The 17,035-nt window shown below is 56.1% G+C and overlaps 2 protein-coding genes across 2 annotated transcripts; both read left to right on the top strand.

Annotated features, from left to right (window-relative positions):
- Positions 1-459: 459 nt before the first annotated feature.
- On the top strand, positions 460-4,621 carry BESB_015110 (AP2 domain transcription factor AP2VI-3; the record flags this gene model as incomplete). Its single annotated transcript, XM_029360240.1, has 2 exons — positions 460-1,875; positions 2,183-4,621. The coding sequence occupies 2 exons, from the start codon at positions 460-462 to the stop codon at positions 4,619-4,621; spliced, it is 3,855 nt and encodes a 1,284-aa protein (XP_029216907.1).
- A 5,603-nt stretch (positions 4,622-10,224) lies between these two features.
- BESB_015120 (glycosyl transferase, group 4 family protein) lies at positions 10,225-15,629 on the top strand (the record flags this gene model as incomplete). Its single annotated transcript, XM_029360241.1, has 11 exons — positions 10,225-10,237; positions 10,757-10,890; positions 11,258-11,960; positions 12,235-12,302; positions 12,656-12,718; positions 13,041-13,108; positions 13,605-13,650; positions 14,077-14,178; positions 14,468-14,508; positions 14,915-14,981; positions 15,510-15,629. The coding sequence occupies 11 exons, from the start codon at positions 10,225-10,227 to the stop codon at positions 15,627-15,629; spliced, it is 1,425 nt and encodes a 474-aa protein (XP_029216908.1).
- Between the last annotated feature and the right edge of the window lie 1,406 nt (positions 15,630-17,035).

Here is a 17,035-nt window from a genome sequence, read left to right on the forward strand (position 1 = left end):
TAAAGTGCGAGGCACGTTTTTGCAGAGTATCGCGTTCCCTCGCGGCTGCGCTCCCACGTGGTGTGTGCTTCGCATCGCTCTGCTGGAGGTAATTGCCCTTCAGGAGTCCCGACGCGGCGCTGCACGCGGACGTTTTTCCAACGAAAAGCGAAGAGACTGCTTTGACGTTTTCGGCAGGAACGGCTTCAGTCTTTGTGACAGATCGATCGCTGAGCCGAAGTCATGCGCTCACACTGGAGGAGGCAACCAGGAATCGTCACCTGTGTTGGGCAGCGAACGCTCGAGCGAACAGAGGAGCGGCAGAGCTAGCTGGACGTGAGTCGTGAAGGGGGAGAATTTGTATCTATTGCCTGGACGAAAGGGACGTTTGAACAATCTGTCCGCTGTTCAGACGCATGGTGGCGCGCCCCTTCTTGATCGCCGAAGGACTACGACAGAATTGGAAGTTCAGTTCCCAAGATGCCTCCTCAGACTCTCTCCGACCCTCTTGCTGGTGTCTCTTCCCGCTGCGGCGGGCACCCCTGGCCTCTAAGAGCAGAAGCTGAGGCTGCACCTTTGAGGGAGGAGCGAGGGTTGTTGAACCTCGTCGCCGAAACGCCGTCAGACTCACGCAGTGAGCTGCACAGCGATCCAGTGGCGCTGCGGGGGCTGTGGTCTTCTGGTCTGCCTACATCGTGCTGCAAAGCCAGCGGCTCAGCCTTCTCGTCGTCACCAATGATGCCTCTCGCGCTCCCCTCTAGGAGCACTTCGGGAAGCTCTGACATGACAGCCTCGACCAGTGTCTCATCCAGAGCAAGTCAAGTTTCAACTTACGAAGGCGCGACCTCTCCTCCCTCTGAGTCTGCATCGGCGTGTCCCCCTCACGACGAGGCGGCCATCCAAGCCGTCTCTTCTTCCCCAGCGTCCGTGTGCGTTCCGTTCGAATTCAGGACGCCTGTGGCAGCTTTTTCCGCTTGTACAGATCTACCGCTGTCTCAAGGTGCACCCGGTCCTCCAGGGAAGACCGAAAAATCCCATCAGTTGGGTCCGCTCTTCACGACACCGCCTCCACTGAAGCAACTGACAACGGCGGATCCCCGAAAGACAGCGCCGTCAGCGTTTGCGTGCGTCACGTCCGCAGACGCGGGATATGCCATCCCCCCTGCACTGGGTGGAGGAACAGAAACGGCGCGTGAACTACACGACGGCCTCCTGCGTCTCGATTTTTTGTCGCCTTCGCAGCGGCTCCGAATTCCTCTTCAGATGCCCAAGTCCTGCTCGGGGTGCTGTCTGCCGTCGACATCAGGCCTTGCTGCATGCGCTGAGTCCTGCTCCACTCCAAATGCGTTAAGCTCAGCGTTCCGCTGGGGGCCAGAGAGATACTACTACCCCGAGCAGTGCACTCCAACCGTGGCAGGAACGCCAGGACCTGAGGAGTCGCTTCAATTCGCGGGCGGCCGCATGGAGCCCATTGGTCTTTTGGAAGAACACAGCTGTGTGAGCCCATTCGGCGGCGGCAAATTTTCCCACGCCGACCTGTACCATGATTCTGTGAGTCTCGGCGCAGTTGCGAACAGTCAAAGGCGCACAACCGCTGGAAGCGAAGGAGAGCGCACGCCGCGCGGATACCACCCGGGTGGCGTGAGCCTCGGAAGGGACGTCCATCGACTCCGTTTGTTCGCGGATCCGCAGGAGCCCGATAAAGATGAGCAGTATCCGGTGCCTGGGGGAGCTCGCGGCCCTTCTGGGCGTGGACGGGGCGTGTCGCTGGACGGGGGAGACAGTCTTTGCAACCCGTACCAGGAATTGCAAAAGTTGACAGAAGGATCTCCTCTCTACGAACGCGGTGGAACGTTTCCACCCTTTCTGCGGGTCAGCGAACCCGACCGCCCCGAGGTGAGCCGCCTGAGGATGTGCATCGGCAACAGACAAATCTCACGTGTCGTGGCAGTTTTGTGCACTGTCGGAGCCTTGCCCAGCACGGGGACCGCTGTCGCTTGATGATCTGCGTGGTGTTCTACGGGCCACAACTGTACCGCCACTGTAATCATGTGCGGAGGTGGGTTTAGTCCAGGGCCTCGGAAAAGTCGAGTAATGTTCTTATTTCCGGGGAGCTTGTCCTTGACGTCCCCACGTAGCGTTGTTTCTGCCGTACCGCATGCTCGCGCCCTGCTTGCCACCACTCCTTGCGTGCGCCTTTCAGACCCCCTACACCTACTGCCCGTTTGACTCCCCCACGTCGTGGACAGCACTGACGGCGTCCCCAAGGAAGCGCCACAGCCGTTCCATCTCGCCTTCCACGTGGGACGGCTTGTCGATTCCTCTAAGCGCGTCAGACGTTTTTTATCAAGATATGTCTCTGCCGTCCGCCGGCCGGAGCCCCCGTTCCCCTCTGGTTGGACGTGGAGGGCTCACGCTTCCCGAGTCGTGCGCTCACGGCGAAGAGCCTTCCACTCGGCTAGCGCCGATTCGGTCGTCAGGCCTCGCTGGAGACTCAGATTCGACCGCGCGCGCACATGCTCCGCAGCGAGGTATAGAAGAAGGCCTTCCTCTGGGCGTCTCGCAAGCAGCAGCGCAGGCTTCGGAAGCTCCGCAACCTTCCACAAGCCACACCCAAGCAGCGACCCCGGTGACCGAAGTCGTGCAAGGCGCTGAAAAGAATGTCTTTGCTCCTGCTGCCTCAGGCGTACAAGCGTCACCCGTTCAATCGTGCGCAGGGGACAGCCCGGCTGTGCAGGGAGACGCGTACTCCAACGTTCAACAGCTGCAGGTGAAACACGAGACAGCGGCTTCGAGCTCCCTGCCGCCGATTTTCAGAGAGGGTCCGCCACCTTCGAGTGTTCACAGCGGCCACGATCCGCTGCAGGCCACATCGACTGGTGTTAAAGAAGCAAAGGCCGAGGCGACGTCGCTTCCTCTTGTCGCCGCCCCAGCAGGCACGACTTCACACCGGGCTGCGTCTACAGAGTGTTGCGCTTCTCGGGAATCGGCTGAGGCGCAGAATGACGACGGCGGGGCGCAACACACGCTCAAAGCCAGTGTATCACCATCAGCAGCCTTCAATCTTGTCCGTTGTTTCCTGGCTATCCCGCACTCAGATTTGACCCACGCAACAGCTAGTGCAAGCAGCGCTTGCCTCGCTGGAGTCATGGACTCGGTGCCCACGCCAACAACGGCGTCTCATTGCAGCCCGACTGCCTGCTCTTCTGTGTCGTCTGAGAGTGGAAAAACCGCACCCACGCCGTTTTTCCCGTCCCGAAAGGAGTCGCCATGCTTAGCCTGCGGCAACTCTTCCAGCTCTTGCAGCTGTGCGCCTCCCACGGGGCTTGCCTCGAGCCGCGTGGGCACCGACAACACCTCTTCCTTGTCGGCGGCGTCTCTCTGCACTTCACCCTCGTCCTCCGGAGGGCTGGAGGCTTCAGCTCTTTCTTTGAACAAGGCTCTTTCGAGTGGCGAGGAGGAGTCTACCCGGGCGCGTGTCCAGCCGGCGCACTACGTGGCGCGGGCCTCGCCGCCTAGTTTGTCCTCTGGAAGCGCAGCGATATGGAACCTTGCACAAGGGCTGCAAGAAGGCGACTCCTCAAATGCAGCCAGCACCAGTGGCCTTCGACTGTACGCAAACTCGTCGCTTAGCGTCAGCGCAGCCCCACAGCACTTAACGACGACAGTCGCTCAAGCGATTCCGCCGTGTCCGCGTGAGGAGTTTGCGGCTCGCTCTGTATCTTATGCTCCCTCAGGGAGCGCGGGAGACGGTCACGTGCCGACGCAGGCGGCGGTCCTGCAGCATTTGTTGCCACAGATAGCAAAGACAACTCCGGTAACCGCCAATATGTGGGCCGCGTCGGAACCGACTGCGCCACAAGCTTTGGCTGCTTCGTCACAGTTCTGCCCCCCGCGAGCGTTTGCCAACGGCCCCGCGTCTTCTGCGAGTCTACTGGCGGTTGCAGGCGCGTCAGGTATTGACTGCAACAATTTGGTGAGATACCCTTATCTTTGCCCCCCCATTTCGTATATCGGTCGAGCCGCGGCCGTGCGCGCATTTGGTAGTGCTAGTTGCTTAGTTAACGAAGAAGTTCCGACTTTCGACGAGCATGAACCCGCCGAGACGCAGCAGGAATCAACGTTCGACTTTGGCGGCCCGACAGCCGTCCCCATTAGGACTCGGAAAGGGTTTCGCAAGCCTCTTCCTCTACCACAGGAAATGCTGGCATGCCCAGGCGAGATTGGAGATACGGAGCGAGGCAACGAACCAGTACTGCAGTACGACGCAGCTTCTCGCGAGTGGAGGTACGTCATGCACGCGTCATGTTCACGGGAGGGCACTGTCAGCAGCCAACAGAGTGCCTTCCGGGCGCCTCCGTCCACGCAGGATAACGTTAGGGATCATCAAGGAAGTTTAGTTGCGCTGCGGGTCTTTGCTGCGTCGGCGCTCCGCTTGTTCAGGGTATTCTGGGTCGAAGATAGGCTCGCGCGGTACAAGGTCTTTCAGGCAAAGAAGTTCGGCAAAGAACGAGCTCAGCAGCTCGCGGAGGACTGGTATCACAGAGCACGGGCTGGGCACGTGTCTGTTGGTTCACGAAGCCTCCGAGGGGTTCAAGGTCAAGGCGCTCCAAAAGCGAAGAAGCTAAAAACGGAGTCGTAGGCTCCGGAGACGCGCGCTGTGGCTGCGCCTGCACCCTTTCGCACGCGCTTCAGTACTTGCCTCGATAGGGTTGTTCGATATGTACTTCGCTCGCAAGGTTCCCGGCTTCCACTGCGTTCTTTTGGCGGTTGCAAAGGTTGTCATTTAACGCATGAGCTGATAGCTGTGCTATGCTTCCCTGCGATCTATACGCTTTGGTGATGATGTAACCCGCCCGGCGATGGTGCAAGATGCCTGGTTATCTTCTACAGGAAAGCCATGGTAAATTACCGGTTGAGCCCTGCGCTCTACACCTTGTCAAGAGTATTGTATAGCTGCGGTTTGTGCATTTTCGCTTATCACTGTCTGGTCCAGGCGGCGGCATGGCCAGTGCGTCTACAGGAAACGTATGCTGCCTCGTCTCAGCACGTTGTACAGTTTTCCAACGGACATCCCGGCTTTTATGGGTTGCGTTTCGTGTGTGTGAGGCAACTGTCATTTCAAGCACAGAATGGTTCCGTATGAATTTCTCTTTAACTTTTCCAAAGGCGCTCGTCATGTTCCTGCGTCTATACTTAGTCGATGTGCCTTTGATAAGTTCCTCTGAACAAGGTCCTGCCCGGTCCCGCAATAGCCCTACGAAGTAACAATGTCCAGGGCGGCGATTTCCTACCTCACGACGGTATCCTGGCGGTCAAACGTCACACACCGGAACACATCTCATTCCGCTAAATAAAGGGAATCTGGGGCGTTCCATTGAATTATTCGTGTTGTCCTACACGGGGGCGGCACGGTCTCGTCATCTACTGCAACACAGCCCCCGAACATCGTTGGTCGCGGTCCACGCCATACGCGGCACCATCGTGCGGGCCCGTGTGTGCGCCCTGGTGTCAAGTTGTAAACAGTTAGCCGTCACCTCTCATAGCCAGAAACCAGGTAACGGTTCCTCGTCTACGGTGTGCCGTGCACTACGCGTGGGATGCTGAGCTGGTAAAAGTGTTAGCCCACAAGAGTATTCCCACCAGATCGTTGTACTGGACGCGCCATACGCCATAAGCCCCTATCCACTGTAATGGATAGTTGCGCTCTACAGACACATCTCGATTTCTTGCAACTCGGGGCTACTAGAGACATCTACGCAGCAAGGTGGCGCGCCGTGTGGGTGCCGACAGTTGCTCAACCCGTCTGAAAGATCCTATTGCACCGCATCCGTCGTTGTTAAGTTGAACAAAGACGGTCCGCTATCCTACCGCCTGCACCCCTCTGCCCATGTGCGACACACCTAGCGTCTTAGTGTAAATAAGGTGGTGGAATATACAGTGCAGTGTGCTTCGCAACTCACGCCGCAGTATCGACGCCGACATGCTTCACACCACCACCGCGTGGCCAACGGCTCTTGCGTGGGTCATTTTCCCAGGCTTTCGCCTGAGCAGAAAATAATGGAGGAGAACAGTCTTGTGGGATCAGGTGTATCGACATCATTGTAGAGGCAAACATCGGAAAATGGTAATCAAATATGGGTTGCCGATTCATACTATCATTCTGCCATTGGCACTAAATTGTTGTCAGCTTAGGGACACGCTGTGATACCGTGCGGCTAGCATCTTTCCCCTGCTCCGGGTTTCTTCAAGTTCGGATACAACAGGCGCTGCCTGGGTGCTCCCAGGCTCTGCTCAATGCCGCAATTGTCTCAGGGATACTGCAGGGCACCATCCTCCACATTGCCTGCAAAACCCTCTCCATCACCCAACGGGATGGCAAGACGGCTGAAAATATCAAGCTGACCTATAACAGAAGGGACGCCGACTTCTCCCGTAATGAAGCCTTCGTTGGGAACCTGTTCGTGCGCCTGTTAAGGATCCTCCGAGAGCAATAGCGTAGAAGCCTACGTACGTGTATCGCTTTCCCCTTGCATAGCCACGCATGATTTGTGAATGCAGTTTTAGCGCCCCTCACCCTAGTAGGCCGCGCACTGAAACCTGTTATGAATGCTGTCCTTGTGCACCTACCCGTTTGTCGTGGACAAAACAAAGAAGTCACAGTTGACTTGTTTACAGGCAATTGCTGCATCGCTGAGAAGAATCGAATCAGGAATGCATTGAATCACCATGGATCGTGTGCTTGGAGCTTACGCGACATTATGCACGGGGCTCGCCTCAGAAATGAGCTGATCTCGCTCGCAGACACTCTGCACATCTGTAGATCGCACTTCAACATGCGCCCATGTGTATTCCCATTCTTGATGCGTATCATACTGGGGGTGATAGTAAACTCAGACGCAGTGTTGCCTGCCGCTGGGTGTGGCGTCACCTCACACCTTGCGAGTTACGTACTAAATATCACATTCACCCTTGGAGGCCTTGATATAGACCTGCACAGAAGCTTCGAGCGTCGTCGGCTAAATCAAGCCACGCCACTGGGACGTACCATCGAACCCTTTTGCTTTTTAGGGTTGGAGTATGAACCCGATTTACAGAGAGTCACCGATAATGGATTAGCGATGAAGAAGTTGCAATATGTTTGAGATGAGCATCTGGGGTGCATACGTTCACAATCACGTGCGACAGCTCGCTGTGTCTGAAGCCACTTACTTCTCCTCTGCTTCCACTATAGATTGCACCGGCGGTTCCATCAAAACAGGATCGCTGCATTCAGCAACGCTAGAACAGGCATCACAAGACTGCGGCGTCTCTCAATACGGAGCAATCACTTACATGTCCGGCAGGTGCACGTACTGGAGATCTAGATTTTGTTGGGGTGAGACGGCAGACGGGCCCCCACCTGGTGTTCCAAAGAACACGGGTTGAATGCAGTCAACCCAAATCTCAACACTCAGATCAGACCTGGCTTCCTGGCGACCGTCCAATCTGCTTGCGTGAGACGTTTCCACAGAACTTTCTGAGGAGCTTTTCGGTCGATATCCTGCATGTCATTTGCCACCTGCCCTGGTACGTCGTTGGCAGCTTTCTGCCGATGCCGAACAAAGCTCGCGACAGCACACTGCCAGGGCAGTAGGGACGATATCAAAATTGTGTGTCTAAAATAACGCTTCATGATGTCGTCCTTCGGTCTGAACTATCTAGTGGTACCTGGCTGCCTCCTTACGATCACTTTGTCCACACTTTCTATCGTTCGCGACGGCGGAGATTAGGTGGCTCGTACATACACCTCAATGCGGGATGCGGGATGGCGGATCTTCAGCTAACTTGTTCGCTCTTTCATACCCGTGTGCTTTCTTGAACTGTTGCATGAATTCCCGGGGGAAACACTCTAGTGATCCCTAGCAAGATGTCGACCGTACTTTTTTTTTCGCATCGGTCGCCAACAGAGTGGTGCCGCGTGGCACCTAAGGTTGGCTTTTGCGTTTTCCACTGGGACTTTGTCGCAAGTTCGCCAGGGGTGTGTCACCGTTTGAAACCTGCGGACGAGAAGGGGTAAGCCTATTGTCGCTACGTTACAGAGAGTCTCAATTACAATTTTGAATGCACACCGAATGACTTGCGACGCAAGCAAGGCTGATGCAACTCCTCATTGAGCCATGCTCAGACACTCGTGTAATTGAATGAGTGCCGGACTGCACCCCTGGATCCTGAGATATAATTCCGTGACCTCGATTGCCGCCTGTAGTCTCTGTAGACGATAAGTCTATCCTGTTTTAATCCATCATGCCGTCAGCTAGTTTGAGAATTGGTTTGGGGACATATATCCCCGTTCAAACTCGGAGGCGCAAAAAGCGCCTGTAGAACCAATATGGACAGACTCTCTTAATCTACCGCCAGAACGATGCTTCGACGGTCGCATAGCCACGGATGGTCACTTTTATCACCACAAAACAACATGGAAACAAAATTCCAGATTGAATCTACTTCACGGAGATGACATAGTAAGGGCTACAACCTTGCATGAAACACTTTCTGAACAGCATTTTGTTACTCAGCTCCGGCTGAGCACACTCGGAGAGAAACGATTGCGGGGCTCTGCGACACAGATGATGGCGGGACTTACATGAAGGGAAGAAACAGTGAACCGGGACTTGTGCCGGCCAGCGCTTCGTTCAGTCCTTGAGAGGCAATCCTTTCAAAAACTGGCAACTGATCTTCCCCCTCTGGGGTGGAGACCCCAGCTATTAGGTTTTCGTTGCCACCTCCACCATCGTTCCCGCCAGACAACCGAAATACCCCTTCCTTCTAGACTAGCCTCTCGCCGCGGTGGTAACTGCGGTTGGCTATAGTTCGGCTGACTGAACAGTCCCAACGAAAAAGCAAACCGCAACCGCAAGGCTAGAGCGCGGGAGTTATACTTAGCTTCATGCTCTAGTGTCTTCCTCGTTTACCATTGACTTGCGGACCTCCAGCCCCCCGGTCGCTCCCGAGCACACATGCGCGCTAGAACTCTTTCCAGACAGCCATGGCAATATGCAGTGCTCCATTCAAAAACAGCCTCTGACGAGAAACTCTTCAGGCAGTTTCTCAATTGGAACATGCCGCCGAGACATCAGCGCAGGGTCACTTTCAAGTGTCGCATGCATCTTTTGTACAAAACATGTGCGCATGCCCGCAAGACAACAACATCAAGACGACGGAACGACTGGCGAAACCGGTATTCGCGCTCCGGTGGACGATTTAACCCATGCAAATGCAGAGGAAGTGGTACCTCTCGGACGCGGAACTTACTGCCTTCTGTAAAGAAGGAAAAAACTATGGTCGAGTACCGCTGTGCCTCGTGTATCGCTGCATGCAAGGAAGCAAATATAGTCGAAAGCAGACGAAACAAGCAGGAATATGACCATGCTCATCGGTGCTAATACTGATTACGACGGGTGAGATGAAACAGTATATACGTACGGGATTATGACATTGAATCTCCAAATCCTTCTGTCCGTCCGCTGCACTCTTTTCCTCTATGTCAGCAAGATAGACGACGGTATACGCGTCGTCGATGTGCACAAAAACGGCATGAGCACAGAGCACGGACACGTTTTCGGCCGGCCCTGAATTAAGCCTGCCTGTGCATGTTTTCCGTTGCCTTTGGCTGAAGCGAGCTAGGCGCTTCTCCAGTGGGTGACAGATGAATAAAAGTAGGCTGTAATTCCGCTTGTCTTCTGTTGCCGCTGGTACCTCTTTCTGCATCACTGCGTTGCGTTCCTTTCCTTCGAGTTTCTCTGCTGAATTCCCCTGGTCTATGGATCCCTTTTTTAAGAGAACAGAAAAGCTTCGGGGAACTGGAGCCGGAGATAGGGAGATGCGCCAGGCATGGTGCCGTGTCGCTCTTCGGTCTACATGTGACTGCCACCGCCTTTCTTTATTCCCGCTCGGTGGAACCTTCATCCTTCACAAGCAACGACAACGATACCACTGCTAGTGCAGGCAAGCGTGCCCACTTTCCTTTTCCCTGCAGAGGAAATGGAGAAGACAGGAGGAACGCCTCCGCGCGACCGCGACCAGGCATCCACGCTTCAACCCTCTCTCCGTCTTTCACAATGCGTCCTGATCTTGATCGCTCCTCTCTCTGTACCCTTCTTTCTTCTTCCAAGCCCTTTCATCCGACCGATAGCAGGGGTCATTTTGCTTGCTTTTCTTTGCTTTGCTTTTGTTCGTCGTTTCATTCCGTACTGGGACGAGAAAATGAAGATGAAGGGTAGGACATACCTGCCTTACTTCTTTCCAGTGCTTTCGTTCCGACCCTCACCCAAACCCTAAACTGGCACGTACATCTACGCGAAGAAGGGCTGCCCGGGGCCACAGTTTTCTGTCTTGCATGTCTGCGGGATCGCTCCTCGTATCCAGTGCCTCATCTGCTGATGGGAACGTCAATTGTCTCCAAATGTCTTCGTACTTCAGCCTTTCTGCTACCTGATCACATATGTATATATAGCTTATTATCTGCTCCAGGCTTTTTGACCACGTTTCGGGTCGTATAGGTGCAGCTATATGTCTTCACGTGCGTGTGTGCATCTGGTTTACCTTGAACTGACAGCTGCGCGCAGACGTCAGGCCTTTTTCCCTGAGAAACGAAGGTTGCTTGCCACGCAGAAGATGGCCGCTAGGGGGCGGGCCTCGGCTGCTTCGTCGATTTCAGATGCCTGGTTTTTCCTTGAGTTTCTTGCCTGCAAGTCCCCCTCGTGTCTGGTGTGTCTGTGCATTGTCTTCACTCTAGGCGTCACAGGGAGAGATATGCACAAACCGCCGCCGGCGCCTGTCCTCTCAGAGGGCATGGGGCTCGTAGCCGCCTTCGTGTTCGTCCTCGCTGCGGTCGCGTCGCAGGTGCTTCTCAAAAACAACGACAAAAAGGTCAGAGCTCTCTGTCTGATTTCTCAGACACTTTTCGGTCCCCCGAGGGAGGAGGAAGGCTCTTCTTCTTGAGCGAGGCGTGGCCTTTTCGCGTTGTCTTCCATCTTGCGCCTCTTCGCCGGGACTCATCGCCGCTCCAGATGCATCCCGTTGAGCGGGCGCCGCGTCCGCGAAGCCTTGCAGCTTTCCAGCGCGGTGTTGGCCGCCACTCCACCAGGCCCAGAGCTGTGCGTTTTGCCCGCGTGCTGTGTGTTTCGCCCCCTCGTCGAGGCTCCTGCAGCTCGTGAGAGGCTTCCGCAGCGTCCGGCGCTGGACTTTCAAAATTCTGCCTGCGCTCTGTGCGTTCTCTGTCCTCCTTCCTGCGCAGCTAGTGGAATACAACGCGGGTCTGCTGTCCATCACACTCATGACGTTCTTGGGCTTCGCTGACGACCTCCTCGAGCTTCCGTGGAGGGCTAAGATGCTCACACCTCTCGTCGCGGCCGTCCCTCTCCTCGTCGCGTACACCGGCCGCACGACGATTCTTCTTCCGAACTGGGTGCTTCCCTTTCTTCACTCCCTCTCTGTGCTCTCCTCGATTTTGGGTCAGTCTCTCGCCGAGCTGGGCGCTCCTCTGGTGACGCCCCTCAGCGCGTTGTGGGCATCTGTCGTCTCCTCTGCGGACTCGCTGCCTAGCCGCGTGCTCAGCGGTCTGCTCGCCGGCACGGCGGAGCTGTCTCTGGAAGACGGCGCACTTTTTCAGAGCCTCGGGAGCTCTCTCTCTGCACTCACCGCCTTCTATCAGCTGCTGCCTGGCTCGGCTCCAACCGAGGCCGTTTCTGTGTCTTCCTCTCCTGCGTCGGCCCTTTCGCTTCTTGCGTCGAGCCGGACACAGACAGCCCCTCTTCATCTCTCGACACCCCGCGGGGGGGGTGCGACTCTCCCGGCGCCAAGCGCCACGCCGGACCTCAGCCTCCTCTCGGGCAGGCTGGCGACAGCCGCGCCAGTCATCGCCGACTTGGGCGTCTTCTACTACGTCTACATGGCTCTCTTGACCATCTTCTGCACCAACGCCATCAACATCTACGCAGGTGTGTGTGCAGGACGCTGGCCGCCTTGTGCATGCGACGCAGAGCTTCAGTGATGCAGGATGGAGGCCGGAAACTCGTAGCTCCCTCTCTGAAATGAGCGCCCGCTGCTCGAGGCTAGAGTCGACACTCGGACGCAGCCATCAGCGTTTGCCTGTACACGAACGCGAGACATGTGCCCTTCTGCTGCAAAAGCGAGCGCCTCGGCAGCTCTCAAAATTCCCGCCTGACCCCCGCTGGTCGCTCGCGCCTCTGCGCGGTGTGTGTCCACTTGCAGGAATCAACGGGCTCGAGGTCGGGCAGTCGGTGGTGATGAGTTTCTTCGTCATCCTCCACAATATCCTGGTGAGAGGTCGCAAGTCCCTCGAGTGCGACGGAGACGTCAGGTTGCCGCCGTCCTCTCCTCTCTCTCGCGTGAGGCGGAGTGAGCCTCTAGCAGTTCATACAGTCCATACCCGCAGAGGCCGCCCTCGCAGAGGCGTTGCATACCAAGCGGCAGCCACGTCCGTCCTGAGGCCATGCGTGTTATAGCTGTTTCCACCTCACGCGACGATGGCCTGCTGCTCCCAGATGGCCTTCGAAGCGCCATACTTTTTTGTTAAGCGTTTGTCCGCGCGCACTCTTCTCGTTTGGCGGGGACGAATCCTTTCGATACTTTTCTCGCGCCTTCTCCTGCGTGCGAATTCGCGCGTTTGCAGGAGATATCGAGCAACTGGCTTTCTGGAAGTGCGCACCTGGAAGCGACTTTAGTTTGGCGCCAGGTAGGACCGTGTGGACGACGGTCGTCTGTCTCTTCCATGGCCCGCGCTGGTTTTTCTCTCTGCGAAGAATTGTCTTATCTTCCTGTTTTTCTCTCTTCATTCATTCGCCCCTTGGCGATTCCTCGCCGCTGTTGGCGATCTTTGTCCGTCCTCGCTTCCTTTCTATGCTGCTTCTCTGCGCAGAATCCCTCTGCCTCGCCCCGCGTCCGCTCCAGCGATGTGACACATGGCGAGGCCCGTCGCAACGTGTGCAGAGGCTTCAGCCTCTCTTCCACCCTTCGTCTTGCAGCCATTCCTTTTCTGTTTGCGGTGATGCTCACAGCACTACTTCTCCCTCATCCTTTCGCTTTTCTTTTTCACCTCGTCCGTCGGTCTCCTTTCGTTCAACTGGTGAGCCAGAGGAGCGGGTCTGAACGCTGAGAGACACCGACACAGATGGCGGGAAGACTCGTGCCGCGGAGGTGCGGCGCGTGCGCTGGAATAGTATCGTGAGCGGCCTCTGGTTTCTTTGCTCCCTGACTGCGGAGGCATCTCTCGTGAACACCTTCCCGGTGCTGACACCTCCGTGGCTCTTCTAAGCTGTGTACCTCCACCACTGCTCCAGAGACATGCGAGAGAGACTGCATCGGGGGCCTTTCATGCCGCCAGGGGCCGCGCCGGAGAGACAGCGGAGTGAGGTGTCTTCTTGTGCACGCAAAGATACGGATAGGTCGTTCTTTCTCTGTTAGACAAAGACTTTCAAGATCTAACCCCCAGTCGAACATGTAGTATAGTTCCAAAGAAGGTAGCCTAAATAAACCTACAAATCCGTTTGCAATCACAACAGTCATATGAGGAAGACAGTCGGAAGCATCCGAGGCGTCCTGTGTGTTTGGGCCTCCCTCAGGTACCCCTCTCGAGTCTTTGTCGGCGATACATATACGTGCTTCGCTGTAAGCGGCACCGGATTTACGACTCGTAGAAACTGTTCCTGAGAAACGGCTCGCGCCTTCAATTCCAGCGGGTCTCTTTGTGTTTCTTTGAGCACCTGTCTGCTTTGCGTCGCACCCTGAGGGGCTCGTTCGTCCCTCTACTCACGCGTCGTTTATGAGCGACTTCGCCTCTTGCCCCCGTTCAGTGCCGCTGACCCAACCGGCGCGTTCGCCGTGTATCTCTTTGAAGGGTTGTTTGAGTGTGGATTCGGGTCGTTTTAAACAAGTTCCCAGAAACGGCCAACAATGGCTGTAGGACTTAGCGACGAGTCGCGAGGCGGTGACCCGCGGTTCGCTGGCGTAAGGTTTGCCGAATCTCCTACGACTTTAGCGCCTGTAGCTGAGCTGCTGTCTCGGGTGTTTTTGCCTGGTGCTTTCGACCTGCAGGGCATCTACTTTGCTGTCGTCGGCATTTTGGGCCACTTCTCAAAGACGCTGCTTCTCCTCTTTCTTCCCCAGCTCTTCAACTTCGTCATTTCCCTCCCTCAGGTCGGTCACGTCTGTCAGCCGGATAGCAGCATATGAGCACAGTACAGTGTTCCCTCATCAACGCGCGAGCGCTCAACTGCAAAGAAAGAGCCGCAGTTCGCGTGGTGCAGCAGGCGCTGGAGGCTTTCACTGGGGGTGAACGCCCGTGTGTTGCGCGTGCCTGAGCTCTGGATTCAGCTGTCGCCGCATGGAGTGCCTCACTCACCAGGTGGCGCTGTGCGAGTGCCCACCGCGGTCGATGCGGTGGCTCACTCTCTCCTCTGTTGCGTTCTGCCCTGCGCCCGCCCAGCTCTTCGGCCTCGTAACGTGCCCCAGACACCGGACACCCAAGTGAGCTCTCCAGGGCTTCGCAGCCTGGTCGGTCGATGCAGCGCCTTCCTTCTCGCTGCGAGAAGGCGTGGACTTTCGTCGTAACTGACCCTGCGCGACCATGTTACAGTGTAGCTCATCTCCGTTTCGTCCAGCTTCGACGCACTGAGAGCCTCCACACACTGCATGTGCATCGGGCATCTGCCTTTGTGCATGCATGCGCTTCCCTCTGCCTCCTCAAATACGCGTGTGTGTGTGCCTGTACATGGGGCGCTAAGGAAAGGATACCTTGGGGAAGGGGGCTCTGGAGACTGTGACCCGTTTCCCGCGACCTCGATCGGGCTTAGACGGACTGGATGTGCGACCACATTCCGGTCAAACTGGAGTCCGTGCGTGCGTCTTCCTCATCTCGTGTGTCGGCTTGCAGGTTCAATAGCGCCACCGGCAAACTGGAAAGCTCGGGAAATCTCACGCTTATCAATCTCGTTCTCAAGGTAGGCGCACACAGTGAACCAAAGGAGGCCTAAAAAGACGCGCAGTCTGGTTGACAAGATTTACACGCACGTCTACTAGAGACGTGGAGGTCTCACACCACGCTGTTCACACAGGCATCGACGTCGGTAGCGTACCAGACGCGGCCGCTGTTGTTTCGCTTCGTGACTTCATCGTGGGGGGCTCTTACTCTTTAGGAGGCAACTGCCTCAGCCAAACTAGGTTTTTATGAACGCCCCTTTTTCTACGTGTCCAGTTGTGCTTGGCAAGGTGCCTGCTATTCAGTCATCTCCCTGCGTACGTCGGAGAAGACCAAAAGAGTGGATCAAGATGATGAGGAAAATGAGATCTCTCGACTTTTGCGTGTATTTCCATCGGCGCCACGCGTGTGTCTATGTGCGTGGGCCTCGCACGGACGCATGCAGGCGCTGAACCAGTTCTCAGTTCGTTCCTTGTGCGCACCGGTAGAAAAGTCTATTACGGCGCTCTCAGACACGCTTTTCTGTTTGTGTTGACTGTCGGCTTCGCAGATATCGGGTCCCATGACCGAGCGAAAGCTTCTTCTCACTCTCCTTTTTCTACAGTTATGCTGTTGTTCCCTGGGTCTTTTGATCCGGTACTCCTCTGGGATCTACATGCTCTTTCTCTGAGCGCTTCTCCAAAGAACGGTAAGCAGACACTTTGCGTGCGTTCCGCGCCCCCCTTGCCGGAGACAGGCACATCCGGAGACGCCACCATACTGTAGATTGTCTCGTGGAGTAGGCTGCCTCGCAGCGCTGGCAAGCAACTTCTACCGAGCCCGGATATGTCTCGAAAGAACGTTTCTGAGAAATACTGGTCGTTTGATAGTGCATGCGCCGACGAGCAGTGCATCTTGTTTCCTTCACGCCGTTTGAGGACGCTCGCACATATATTTACTAAGGGCTAGCCAACCCTGTGTTATAGTTTGAGCTCTCAAAACGACACGCATGTTGCACTTTGTGCTGAGGTTTCCGCAACTGCTAGTGCTGCAGGCTGACGGCCCCCCTTTTACGACATTCACCGTGGTCTGTTCGCGCGGCCTTGGACAAGAAACATTTTGATGCAAGAAGATCGGAGGGGGGGCGATCCGGGGTGGAGAACACAAGTCTACCCTGAAGAATAGCAAGGCGCCACCATTCTATGCACTGTATTGTGACACTCCGTGCGGTCATGAACGAATGTTGTTTGTGAAATTGGGAGCCGTAGTGGACTGCTGATACGTGTAGTCTTCAGTGCCGCTGATCTGGCATGCCAATAAAGCTTCTTCCGGGAGAACCAACTTAGCACGCCGTGCCTCTCGGTAGTGAGGCCGCCTGACCGCGCACGCCGTCATTTGCGGTAGTCTGCCGCGCAAAAACCGCACAAACCCGTTGTTCGGAGACCGATGCCGTCTGTAGCGGGGCCCAGGTTGGCGGTTCAACGCACGGATGACCCCAGCGCCCGAGTCCCTCTGCGACGACCACACACGGGCTGGAAAGGCAAGGACCCCTGGAAGGATAGAGTCGCTCGCTGAGGAAGTGCGGTCGTCTCTCGAGCTCCGGTTATTATGCAGACTGTCGAACGACCACGAGTCGGTGCTGATGCTCACACAGGCGTTTCTACCTGACTGGTTTTCTGTGAAACGGGGCGCCACAACAGCAGGACGGGGGAGGCGACGTCAGAGTTTGTCGGGTTTCTTTGGCTATGGATTCGAGGGCGGTTCGGGTTTTAAAGTAACCAGTCGAGCGCGTGCACTCGACTGGTTACTTTGCAACTAGACTGCACATTTGTTTGTATTCTGGAGCCGAAAGCCAACCCCACACGCGCTCGGGTATCCCCACAGAAGTAGCGACGTGGAGCCTGGGGAGTATTACGGCGGGGCGACAGTATTTTTTCAAGACAGGTGAGATGAGTAGCAAAACGAGAAGCCACCATCGTCTGAGAAGTCGCTGAGATGCCATCTCACGAATAACGGGTCGGCGAGGTCTCTGTACAACGCACTGTGTTGGCGGGTTTCCTCGCTACTGCTCTCCACCTCCGCCCATCAGATCGCGGG

The sequence above is a fragment of the Besnoitia besnoiti genome, chromosome IX, assembly GCF_002563875.1.
Source record: "Besnoitia besnoiti strain Bb-Ger1 chromosome IX, whole genome shotgun sequence".
Taxonomy (NCBI): Eukaryota; Apicomplexa; class Conoidasida; order Eucoccidiorida; family Sarcocystidae; genus Besnoitia; species Besnoitia besnoiti.